A 13,083-nucleotide genomic window follows, 5' to 3' on the forward strand; every position below is an offset into this window, starting at 1 on the left:
CTGCCAAGGTGGTCGCTGCGGCGACTCTGCCCTCCCCGACGAAGGGGGCGCAGAGTGATGGAGAGCAGGGGGCCGTTGGCAGCAGAACAGCTGAAACTACCCCCGAAAACAAGAAGCGGGTCCATCGCTGCCAGTTCAACGGCTGCCGCAAGGTTTACACAAAGAGCTCCCACCTGAAAGCACATCAGAGGACACACACGGGTAAGGGCTGCCTTCGTCTGGAGTGGTCGACCGCCTCCCGAGGTTGCGAGCACCTCTGATTTGCTTCTTACTGCTTCCTCAGGGGTTGTTTTGAGTCTGTTTACACACTTTTTGTTAAGGTTTAATCCTGTGTCCAGAACAGAAACCTTTACCAAGCACCAAGCAGATACAATGCCATTGCAGACTTGCATTTATTTAAATGTGTTATACATACCTAATTTAAAGATTTTTAAACAGCATAATTTATGGCTGAGGTTCGTTTATACCTAATGTCTTTTAGTAGACAACCAGGAGACCAAAACTGAAAAGCCCAGGCATGTGAGAGCACTGTGAATAATACGTGTTCACAATGATCTGTTACAAGTAAAGCTCAGCAGTGTAATTCACTTAATCAGCTTTTTTTTTTTTTTTTTTAATTATGCCCATAAATTACAGCCACCAAAGATTCTGATTATACCGGCTTGTAAAGCTACCGCATGTATGGAAAGTGCATCGCCCTGCGTGTGCTAATTGTTTTGCCTTCATAATGGCTGGCATGAGTTATGTAAGTAGCAATATGGAAGAACGCTGGGGTTGGGGAGCTGGAATAGCTCATAATATCAAGCAGTATCCACCAGCACCATGAACTCAAAAATAACGATCCATAAACGGCTTTTACCCAGCTACTTTAACAACCTCACAGATAATATAACTGCTTCTTCAGTTGCCTGAGAAAATGTAATTAACTGCTACACAGGCACCTATCTGACTAGGGGGATGGGGCTGGTTGCTAGGATACCACATCAGCACCAGGCAGAAAGTAGTAATTGGCCAATTACTTGCGGCGCTGGGTGCTAGTCTCAGCCTGCTACACTTCTCTCTCTCTCTCTCTCTCTCTCTCTCTCTCTCTCTCTCTCTGTCTGTTTTGATTGCCAGGCAACTGTATCATATGTTGTGCCTCCAAGCAGTAATTGGCTCTTCCTGGAGTGTTTTCTGTGGGTGCAGGATTCGGCCTTCTGCCTTGTTGTGTCCTCCTCGGTTTCTTCTGTTTCTTTTTCTTAGTTGCTAAGCGACTGCATCATGCTCCATGTCTCCGAGCTCTAATTGGCTGGCTTTTCTGGTTGCCGTGGGTGTAGGGCCCAGCCTGCTGAGCTGATGTTCAACCTCTGGGGATCTGTCTCCAATTAATGGAAGTGGAGTGTGAATCCTGCAGAGTGTCTCTCACCTGCGTCCCTGACTCGCTGCAGGCTTTAAAAAAAAAAGAGAAGAAAGACAGAAAGAAAAAATAGACCAGGGAAAACCCTGCTGCTATATTTTGTTTTTTAATGAGGCTAGCTGGTTATTTTCATTACAACTTACATGCAAGTTTTTTTCCCATTCTGTTATAGACTGTTTAGTAGACTTTCCATATTTCAAGAAGGTGAAGTGAGCTCAGAGGTTCAGCTTGTTTGCAAGTGTTTAAATCGGGATGTGAGCATGTTGATCACTGCTGTTTGTCAGCCTCCCTGGTGTCTGCTTAGCCATGCAGAGGGCACGCAGGCTGGGGAAATGCTGAGGTGTGTGGCTCCCCCCTCAGGTGTGTTTTCTGCTCCTCGTCACAGCCAGTCTTCCCTTAGTGCAAGTTGAGAAGCTGGGAATGGCAAGATCCGGCATTAGAGACTAAAAGGCTTCAAGCAGTATGTTTCAGCTGTTTTGTGCATGCTGTGAATTGCACCATGCGCGTTGTCTGATGCACCTTTTAATCACAGTACTGTTCACCTCATGTTGCATCACATCATAACAAAAAAAAGTCTTAATCCAGCTTTACTAAGTGGCATTTATCATCCTGGCGGCTGTCCCTGCTAGAAGACTACAATACAGTCAAGCTCATTAAGGATTGCGCTTTACAAAGAGGCTTGAACCTTGTGGACCCTGGATAAAGAGAGGGTGTATTCAGGGTGCGATAGTTTAATCAATCAAATGGCGAGCTGATTAGAGTGGGTAGGTGCGATCTTGGTTGTCTGTGTACCAAGCTGGCGGCGAGGCCTGATTGGTTGGCAAACCCTACTTCTGGTGTGGACTACATGTTGTCATGGCAACTTGATTGTGCTACCCTGCCCCGCCTCCATGTAGCCACGACTTGCGTTAGTCCAATGGAATTCTAAAGCCCACCTACTTTATCAGCTTGCATTTGTATGCAAAAGCTGTATTCAAAGGGGCTATTCCAAGCTTTTGCTAATGCCTGGTCCTAAAAACAAGTTACTGTGTGCACAAAAAACAAACGGGACATGTATGTGAGCAAACCCTGTCTTTCAAGGTAAACTGGCTGTGTTCATATTGCAGGCCAAAGGCAGCCTCTGAGACGTCAGATGGACTATTTTCTATTCAGATCAAGCTAAAATACCTTTTATATATATATATATGTGTGCATATGTTGTATTTTTACCAAATTAAAATAATGGATTGTATTTTTTAAATGGTGGAACGAGAGTATATTCAGTGGCTTTTCTGTACAGAATTTGGGAAAGGCAGATTGTAAAGAATTCTGTCTCAATGGGGTTAGGTTGTGTTAGTTTTCTGTCTCAATGGGGTCAGGGGGTCTCTTCTACACAGTAACATTTTGTGCTTGACCTCTCCGCAGGGGAGAAGCCTTACAAGTGTTCGTGGGAGGGCTGCGAGTGGCGCTTTGCACGGAGCGACGAGTTGACGAGGCACTACAGGAAGCACACTGGAGCCAAACCGTTCAAATGTAACCATTGCGACAGGTAAGAGAGCCCCTGCCCAGGTACCCGTACCCCAGCCCTCTGTGACGCAAACCACAGACCCATTGCTAATCTAGGACCTTTTCTGAGCAGCTTTATAGAAGATAAAAGTCCAGACTGATAGTGAGTGCCAGCTCCTGGATGTTTTACTATCTGTCATAAAATATACATTTAGCACAATGATGGAAATAAGACTCCTATTGCATAGCAGTTTCACCCATTCCAGGGTTTACTACGAGCATGATTAGCCTTATTGTATACAGCTCAGGTATCTTATTAAACTCATAACCAAACCAGGAATGGGTGGAACTGCTCTGCAATGGGAGTCTTATTCCCATCCCTGTAGCACATGTTCAATTTGCTGTCGCCATGGCCTGAATGCGAATGAAGCGAGTTTGTGAATCGACGCTATGTTGTAACTATACAGTATACACACAGGCTACAAGGAGGCCTGGTGGAAACGGAAGCCCGTTCTGCTGCGGGCTCCGCGGGGTCTCTGCTTTGTTACCTGACAGATTGTGCCTTCAGGACCAGGCAGCAGGTGTGGGATCAGTGAGAGCAGAGCGGGCTGCAGAGCCAGGGAACAGCACAGCAGAGACTCTGTCTGACAGGAAACAAGAATCAATAGAGCTTCCTGCAAGCCTTTGAGTTTCCATTGAAGTGGGGCTTCGGCCAGCCTATTGTTCTTAGGATTAGTTTTTGTGTGGCTGGAGAGTTAAAGGTTAAAAGCTCCTCTTGCACTGTGTGTGCGCGTGTGTGTGTGTGTGTGTGTGTGTGTGTGTGTGTGTGTGTGGTAGGTGGGTGGGGGGGCAGGTATTACTATCAATGTGTGGACAACATTTGAAAAAATGTCCCCACAAAGATAGTAACTCCTGGAAAAACAACTCTGTAGGGACATCCTCCACTTTGTAAAACACATTGAGGGGTGGGGGGTGGGTATACATCATTTATAAGCATTAGAGCCAGAATAATAATAAAGAAGGGAGCAGAACTATTAGAACAATGGGACATGCAAGGGCATTTAAGGTCAATCAAGGAGAACTGTGAGTGATGCCTGCTTGCACAGTGCTGGCAGATGTCAGTCAGTTCATTTCCATTGTCAGCCCTTCATTTCCCATGTATCTCTTTGTGTTTTCTCTCTCTTATACCTCCTATAGCGTGCAGTTGTTGGTGTGTGTCTATTCTGGGGTTCTTGAAAACACCCCTGTCCTAACCAATACGTTTTATTCACTTGATCCTGTGTCTTAATGATAAATGGTCAAGGTTACCAAATGTTAGGGAAACAGCCCAAATGTCAAGTACAAAAAAAATAAATATATCATTTGTCAAAAATGAAAAATGGGGAAGCGCAGAAAATAAATTCCTAAAATCAATACAATTGACCCACACGCTGGCTGGCATTCGTCATTGTCAAGGAAAGAGGGGGAATAAAGAGACCAGATGCATGTTGCACAGATCCCCTTCAATAAAGAGGCCAGATGCATGTTGCACAGATCCCCTTCAATAAAGAGACCAGATGCATGTTGCACAGATCCCCTTCAATAAAGAGACCAGATGCATGTTGCACAGATCCCCTTCAATAAAGAGACCAGATGCATGTTGCACAGATCCCCTTCAATAAAGAGACCAGATGCATGTTGCACAGATCCCCTTTAATAAAGAGGCCAGATGCATGTTGCACAGATCCCCTTCAACAGGAACACTGGGGTCAATACTCGCCAATACTCTTTGGACTGGGAAAGTTATTGTGTCATTGTGAATCTAGTCGTGTTCACGTATGGAGCAAACCCAGGGTTCATGAGAAATGAATGGGCGCACATCCAAATTATTATTTTATTATTATTTATTTCTTAGCAGACGCCCTTATCCAGGGCGACTTACAGTTGTTACAAGATATCACATTATTTTTACGTACAATTCCCCATTTATACAGTTGTTTTTTTTTTTTTTTGTTTTTTTTTACTGGAGCAATCTAGGTAAAGTACCTTGCTCAAGGGTACAGCAGCAGTGTCCTCCAGCTGGGATTGAACCCACGACCCTCCGGTCAAGAGTTCAGAGCCCTAACCACTACTCCACACTGCTGCCAAATGCATTCCTGTACAATTCCACAGCAATAGCATCTGATTGCTTTAAGTGTAGTTTTCCGATTATGCAGGGATGGTCACATATTGTGTTCCTAAAACCTTTCCAGGACATTTTTTATTATCATTATTGAAATACAAATGACTGGACAGACAATAAAATTACAAAGAAAAAAAAGATATATAGAAAAGCAGCTGGGAGCTTGGTTTGTGTGGTGATGTACAATTCTCCATTAGCCAGCCCCTATAGGCAGTTGCCCCCATGACAGCAAGTACTGTGTGGAACCCAGCCCACCCCGACTTCAGCTCCCCCTATCATTAATCCTGCCTAATCAAGTGCTGACACGCGGCAGGGTGAGCGGTGGCAGGGGAGCGCATGTGTCCTACCAGCTGCTCGATTGGTTCTGGAAGTGCCAGCTGGTGTTGGGGCCACTGGCACTGACTCATTTCACCATCTGTCCATCTCTGCAGGAAACCATCACTCCCCCTGTCACTGCCAGCTCCTCTTAAATGAAGAAGAAGCTGGCTTACCGTTGGATGGATTCAGTGGCTACAAAGCTTCTCTCTCTCTCTCTCTCTCTCTCTCTCTCTCTCTCTCTCTCTCTCTCTCTCTCTCTCCCTCCTTTTCAATCTCAAGATCTCAGCCGTCTTCTCTGAAGTCCGGTGTCTGACATTGCAGTTTTCTGACTTACTTTAACTGCTCAACCTCAGGAGTTGAAGGCCAACTAAACACAGATCTGATCTGATTTTTATTTTACATACAGTATCTGAAAAAACAAAGCCAGTGTAACCTAAGCTTCATTGCTCCTGGGGTTTCCCCAGGATAGCATACAGTTGCGTTGAATTGCAATGTCCGGCCCATAGGATAAGATGCCTGCAAGCTAGCAAGACATCCACCGTCTCACTTTCTGTTTCTGTCTCTCTCTCTCTCTCTCTTGCTCTTGCTCTCTCTCTCTCTCTCTCTCTCTCTCTCTCTCTCTCTCTCTCTCTTTTGCAAATTAATTATCATCTGGCTGTCTTAATTGTAAAGTGATTGTCACAATTTAGTAACGTGATACAATTGCATTATTACATGTGTAAAAAAGTTTTTGCATTTAGTTTAGATACAGTAAATCAGGCTGGTTTCACAGACCCTGATTAGCCCTAATCTTGGATTTCCTGACCTGAAGTAGAATTAGGTAGTCCAAGATTTGTGCTAATCAGGGATTTATGAAACCAGCCAAAAAGTCAAGTGCATGTGGAAACATCCGCTTATGAATCTCTTCGAGGTTCAAAAATAATATATTGAGGAATATTTCCTGTGACTGTTGCACTTTTTTTTTTAGGTGCTTGTGCATATTCAAAGATTTCTGTCTGTTTTGCATAGCAAGTGAAGCATTGCGCTGTAGAGCGAGTGCACCAGCCAGAGAGTACAAGATCCTCCCCCTGACCTGGCTGCGGAGCCCTTCTTCAGCAGACCTGAAACAAGCTCCCAGTCTGGATCTCTCTGGGCTCTTTCACTTGGATAATTAATGACCCGGACATTTCAACAATCTTTCATTTACAATGTTAATAAATTGGCACTGAGGTAGACCCGGCAAAGATTTTGAACCCACGGCTAAACAAGCAGCAGGGCTAAGCTTAACTGACCAAAATACTGTTTTGAGGAAGCTGCAGTATTGCTGTTTTTGTTTTTTCCGCACACAAATGGAACTGGTGTTTAACAGATTCCTCAGTGTATCAGAGACTGCATAGTAATGTTTGGAATTAAAGGGAAGTCCCGCACTGATTTAAAAACGTCCCTTTTTTGTGTGTGTTTCAGGTGTTTCTCCCGGTCCGACCATCTGGCTCTTCACATGAAGAGACATATCTGAGGAAGAACTCTCTATCTATCTATCTATCTATCTATCCTTATATATATATATATATATATATATATATATATATATATATATATATATATATATATATATATATATATATATATATATATATATATATATATATAATGTATGAGAGAGAGAGGAAGCTGCAGTTCTGCACAATCGGAAGGAGCCCCAAACACATCTTGAAGAGCACAGAATACACTCTGCTTGTCCTGTCTTGAGGAAGAAGGGTAATAGAAGAAAGAAAGAGAGCTGGGAAAAAAGAGCATACAAACCTTACTTGACTGGCCATGCCTTACCCAGCCTGGTGCTGGAGTCAGACACTGCCAAACGATTGCTGAAACAATCACGCCTCGTTTATTTGGCGGTGTTCCTGTTGCTATGGAATCCCAAGAGGATTGCATTGATTATCCGCCATTGCATACGACCTTCATTAAATTGTTCCCAGTGTTTGTTTTTTTAACTTGGAGATGAAATGTGGAAAAACTAAAGCCAAAACTGAGAAAACAAATCAAACAAAAACTGGTGGACAAACCTGATCCCCTAACGCTTCAGGGAATCTCTTAAAATTCGGAAGTGTTCTTCTTGTAACGGCCCATCCCCCTCTGCTCGCTCCGATCCGGAGATGTCATTCCTTTCCACGCCAGCGACCATAAAGGCACCTGACTGGGCAGCAACACTTTGTTGCCTCTTCTTTGGATCTGAAATGTCTTAACTCACAAAAATGGTTGCTTCATTTGTGTGTGTGCGTGCGTGTGTGTGTGTGTGTGTGTACATCTACAGACAGCATGCTACAGAATGCACTAGCACTGACTTAAACGTAGGAAAAAAAAGGAATTAAAAGGCTTTATGATGGTCTTAAAAGGAGGGGGGAAAAGCCTGGTTTCCTTAAAACAATTTCAAATGTATACCAGAGCGTACCTCTCGCGACTTTACCTTCTGGATTAGGCCTCATTCTTGAAAACTTGAAACGCTTGTTTGCAAACTTGAGAGCTCTGCGTCCTTCTTGGAACTGCACTCTGTCTTAGGAGGCCGTCTGCCCACAATAAACAGCCTTTCAACATTCTACATGGCTAAACTTTGCAACAACCAAGCCCAGGAGCACAGGATGCATTGGGCCACACAAATTTTGCCCATCTCTTACCTGTCGGCTGCACTGACTTTTTAAATGTTAGCTGTGCTTTTTTTTCTCTATTAAAAAAGCAACAAAAAAAGAGACAAAAAAAAAAATTGTTTTCTTTCCTGACAGGTTTCCTTTAAAGGAAAAAAAAAAAAAAAAAAAGTACCCCATTTGATCGCTGCATGGCAGAGCCACACATTACAGAATGATCGGTTCTGGAGTGAAACTTGTCACTGTACACACTTAGTAGAAATGGTTTAAATCATATTCAAATGTCTCTCTGGTCTCATATTCTGCAGCCAACACTCCTGTGCATGCTCAGCAGAACCAACACTCCTGGGCATGCTCAGCAAAACCAATACATGCTCAGAAAAAAGCAATGTCGGGAGCTAATGTGCTATGTCCTGTATGTGGCCAGTTTGTATTACCAAAAAAGAGCATGAAGTCCATTTTTTGCTATTGTTTTATGCTTCCTGTTGTGTAAAAATGTCATCCAAGGCTATTTTAAACACTTTATTATAGATCAAATTCCTCACTACTTCCATGCACAGCCAGCTACAGTTCTGGGCTCCCCCAGGTTCATTCTCATCAGTGCTGATTGACCCAGTTAGAACATCGTGGTGCAGGCGAGGTGCACAGACTGGCAGTCAGAACATCGTGGTGCAGGCGAGGTGCACAGACTGGCAGTCAGAACATCGCGGTGCAGGCGAGGTGCACTGACTGGCAGCCAGAACATCGTGGTGCAGGCGAGGTGCACTGACTGGCAGCCAGAATATCGTGGTGCAGGCGAGGTGCACTGACTGGCAGTCAGAACATCGTGGTGCAGGCGAGGTGCACTGACTGGCAGTCAGAACATCGTGGTGCAGGCGAGGTGCACTGACTGGCAGCCAGAACATCGTGGTGCAGGCGAGGTGCACAGACTGGCAGCCAGAATATCGTGGTGCAGGCGAGGTGCACTGACTGGCAGCCAGAATATCGTGGTGCAGGCGAGGTGCACTGACTGGCAGCCAGAACATCGTGGTGCAGGCGAGGTGCACTGACTGGCAGTCAGAACATAGTGGTGCAGGCGAGGTGCACAGACTGGAGCACTGAACGATGAAATCACATGGGTCAGGTCTGTCCCATCTGTTCCATCTCTCATTTAGAAATAACAAAACAAACTCTTTACTTTAACTCGTATTTCTAAAATATATGAACTCCACTCGCCAACAAAGTGACCAATAAATCAATCAAACAAAGGGAGCGCTTTTATAAATCCAGTCTGGAGTTTGTTAAAGGTTTTTTTTTTTTTTTTAATGGAACATTTAAATGGGACACCTATTTATGAGTAAATGTTACAAGTTATTATTGTTGTTAATATTATTATTATCATTATTATTATTATTATTATTATCATTATTATAGCAATATTAATAATACAAGATTAACAACAACAATGATAAAGTGCATGTTTTGTAAAATTAACCAAATGTATAAAAAGGGTTGATTGATTTTGAAATCAATCCTCGTTTATTTGTTAATTTTTTTGGAGGGGGGTGGGGGAGGCGCTGTTTATATATATATAAAAAATAAGCTATAATGCAATTAATAAAATCTATGAACCTGTATGAGTTTGACACCTATCATTTTCCCAAACGGAGTTTGTTTTCCCAGTTCCAAAGCACAGCTACAGTCCGTACATGGTGACGGTCTGTGTTGTGAAAGCGCATGGTTATACTTTCCAAAGATTTTGCACTGTGCCCCCGTTAACGCAGGAAACTCCCGCTTTTCCTTTGCGTCGCCCCTTTTAAACATTGAGCCGGCTCCCTGTAAAAAATAATAATAGCGTTTGGTCTCTGGGTGCATAAATATGGAAGATCATTGGATCATCTACTAGGAGACGGTTAATATGGAAGATCATTGGATCATCTACTAGGAGACGGTTAATATGGAAGATCATTGGATCATCTACTAGGAGACGGTTAATATGGAAGATCATTGGATCATCCACCAGGAGAGGGTTAATATGGAAGATCATTGGATCATCTACCAGGAGACAGTTAATATGGAAGATCATTGGATCATCTACCAGGAGAGGGTTGTATGCATTAGCCAGACCAGAGTTTTTAAGGTAATTTAGTAAGGCTTATTCACAAAACAAATGTACAAAGTTATGTGGAGTGGCTATAGTTTAAAGTAGCTGTTGCCTATAGCCATGCAGATCACGCATAATTGCAAATGGCATCCGCAGGCTTCAACATCTGATCCCTACCAGTTGTGATGAATGAAAGTGTTCCCCTTCCAAGCCTTAGCCTCTGTATAACAATGTCACTCCATTGATAAGAGCACGCTGTCTGTATACTGCTCCCCTAGTCAGTCTGCTGGAACCTGTCTGTCACGTGTCCACATAGCTGTTCATGTTTGGATTGTTAAAGATGCAGTACCCTGTCTGACCAGCAGGGACTGAGTAGCCCCCTCCCCTCAGGAATCCGCCAGTACGCCTCCTTGCTTCAGTGCACCTCTGTTTCCAGCGTTGGAAACTGCTTTTAAACCGCTAGAGCTAATGCAAACCCTTAGTAATCTGCACCACAGGAGGTGCCATACCTGCAGGATCGCTTTAATGACATTGAAATGTCTGTTTGGGTTTGGACAGGGAAATCATCCAAAACATTTCTGGAAAATGAGAATCTGTTTCTGTAACGGCTGGCTAGGGAAAAACTGCATCTTTATATATATATGTGTGTGTGTGTGTATTCTGTCAAGAGCTCCCCTTCCCTCCACCTTGCTCTACTCCAGTATATAAGACCCTGCCTCCTCGATTCCGAGTAGTGGGTTTTATCCGCAGTGCCACGGGGGCTGTATTCTTTCCACTGTCCTGCCGGGGTGAGTGAGCTGCAAGCTGAGTCATGGGTGAGGGAGGTGTACCATTGCTATACATTTCTACAGGCCTATTTGCTCTGTTTTTATTTTACTTGTTTAATTTGCAAGGGATGGGTTTTGACGTAGCTCACTGCCCGTGGTGGTGGCTCAGTCAGGCGCCTGCCTGCATGTTTTGAACGTTGATGCTGATGCTTTGTTTTTTTTTATTATTAAACCGGGATTGTTTATGGTTTTCCATTACCTCTCGTGGTCTGAGGACCAGCCACTGTGTGGCTTTAGGGTTCCCGATTGTGGGAAATTGTTGTAAAAAAAAAATAAATAAATTAAATGGCCAAGGTGAGAAATACTGTCACTGTACATTGCATCTGCTCCCTCCCATAGTCTTGACATGCAAAGATGTCTCACAGATACACAGCATGTCTCTTTTACACTGTCCGCTCTATCAGTGTGGAGCTGTGCTTGCCCAGCCTGTTATCCTCGATTCAATCACTGGGAGTGCAATGTTCACACACACAAACGGCCCCCACGTGCAAACACCTTATTTTCCTCCAGTGTAAAATTTGCACCGTTTTTTATGAACACTGTCTGGGGATGTTAATTTAAGGGACCACCTTGTTGCTTGTAGTTCTGTAACATCACAGGGGTGCTCTCTGTTCATGCACAGTGCAGATCAGCTTTGATCTTCAGCTAGAAATCACAAAGCTCTCTGAGAGGGCTGTTTTGCAGTTTGGGAATGAGGGGCATATTTTCCCTTTGGCTTGGCACACAGAGGCTCCACAGCCCCTTTGACACCAGTGGCACTGTGCACTCCGAATTCCTGCACTGTTTTCAACTGCACAACACCACTTCTTTTGCTAACCTGAAAATATTCACTTTAACTTGTTTTTAGTATGATTGATTTATTTATTTTTGGTTAAAAAAGATTCCCAGGACAGCCCCCCCACAGTTAATTTCCTGTCTGGTTTTAATGGCAAGGTTGCATTGAGGCACACTAACCAGGTGTCCCATTGCTTTCCAGTGTATTATAATTGTATAGGACCATTGAGCCCCTAAAACTCCCCTAAACCCCAGAACCCCATACTCCTGCTGTGTCAACCCCCTCATTTAAAGTGATTGGCTGTTTAAAGAGGTTCCCCTTTGGGATTTCTCTTTGGGGTTCTTGAAACAGATCAGCCTTTTCCAGCTTTTGGATGTTTTGATTCCAAGCGTTACCACGGTTCACAGATTGATTTTTCAAAGTGTGGAGAAATACGATGAGTCTCCATTGCACCTTGGTTTTGTTTTTGACTTTGACAAACACTCCAGCCTGTCCTGTGTGCTTTATTTGTTTCATTTCCACCTCCCCTTTTTTTTTTTTTTTTTTTTTTTTGGCTGTACAAAGTGTTTTAAAAAATATTATTATTTGTATTATATGATGTTAGTAAGGTAATGTTCTTTATTAAGGAAGAAGAAAATTTATTTTTGTTACTGGTCTGTTTCATAATTCTTTTTTAAATTGGTATTGTAAGATATCTATGCAAGAACTGTTCTGTGGAGCATTTTTATTTAAGAATGTAATATGTGTAATAAATGGTAGAATCTGCTTGGCTTGGGGTTCCATTTGTGTGTCGTGTTCTTCGATGTTTATTAATGAGAGATGGGGAGGTAGCACACATCCTTACAAACACAGTTCAATCCAGTGAAGCCCCAAAGACCCACATGGTAACAAACCCCAGGATTATGTACTGAATGAATTCATTATAAACAGGATTATTACCTGAATGAACAGGGCTCAAGTACACAGTTAAAAACCTCATTGGAACAAGGCTCTGGGTTGCTCAGTTATAGAGCCAGTCTCACAGGTATATACGTTATAACAATACCTGTAAAATGTATTGGACCATGCTGTGCTGTTTCTTATCTTCCAGGATCACTTGAAATAACTTTCAGTACTTGTTTGGCATTATGACCTGCTTCGGGCAATTCTATATAGCGTCTTTATCCTTTTTCAATCAGCTAGCAGAACATGTGACACAATAAAAGTCCGTAGATCACCTATTATTCTCACTTGGGAGTGCCTCCGCACTGTTACAGACAGTAGCTGCTCAGGTTGGTAGGATACGGTCTGCCCAGCGTCACCTGCAGCAGTGTCATCTGGGATGAATGAACTCAGTGGCCTATCAATTTTAAACTTGTTTTATTGTTGTTCTACGATTTTCATGAAACGGCTACTGCGATGGTAACTACATATTAAATTA

The 13,083-nt window shown here is 43.3% G+C and overlaps 1 protein-coding gene across 2 annotated transcripts in view; it reads left to right on the plus strand.

The window, feature by feature from the left end:
- Positions 1 to 12,428, plus strand: part of LOC117411875 (Krueppel-like factor 7) — a 31,720-nt gene extending 19,292 nt beyond the window's left edge. The window contains exons 2-4 of one of the 2 annotated variants that reach the window (XM_059032571.1): positions 1 to 201; positions 2,801 to 2,924; positions 5,474 to 6,797. The exon at positions 1 to 201 is cut by the window's left edge and continues 415 nt beyond it. In XM_059032571.1, coding sequence (XP_058888554.1) covers positions 1 to 201; positions 2,801 to 2,924; positions 5,474 to 5,516 — 368 coding nt within the window. In that variant the 3' untranslated portion in view covers positions 5,517 to 6,797. The other variant, XM_034019689.3, reaches the window with a different exon arrangement.
- The last annotated feature ends 655 nt before the right edge of the window (positions 12,429 to 13,083 follow it).

This window comes from Acipenser ruthenus, chromosome 10 (assembly GCF_902713425.1).
Source record: "Acipenser ruthenus chromosome 10, fAciRut3.2 maternal haplotype, whole genome shotgun sequence".
In the NCBI taxonomy this organism is placed as follows: domain Eukaryota; kingdom Metazoa; phylum Chordata; class Actinopteri; order Acipenseriformes; family Acipenseridae; genus Acipenser; species Acipenser ruthenus.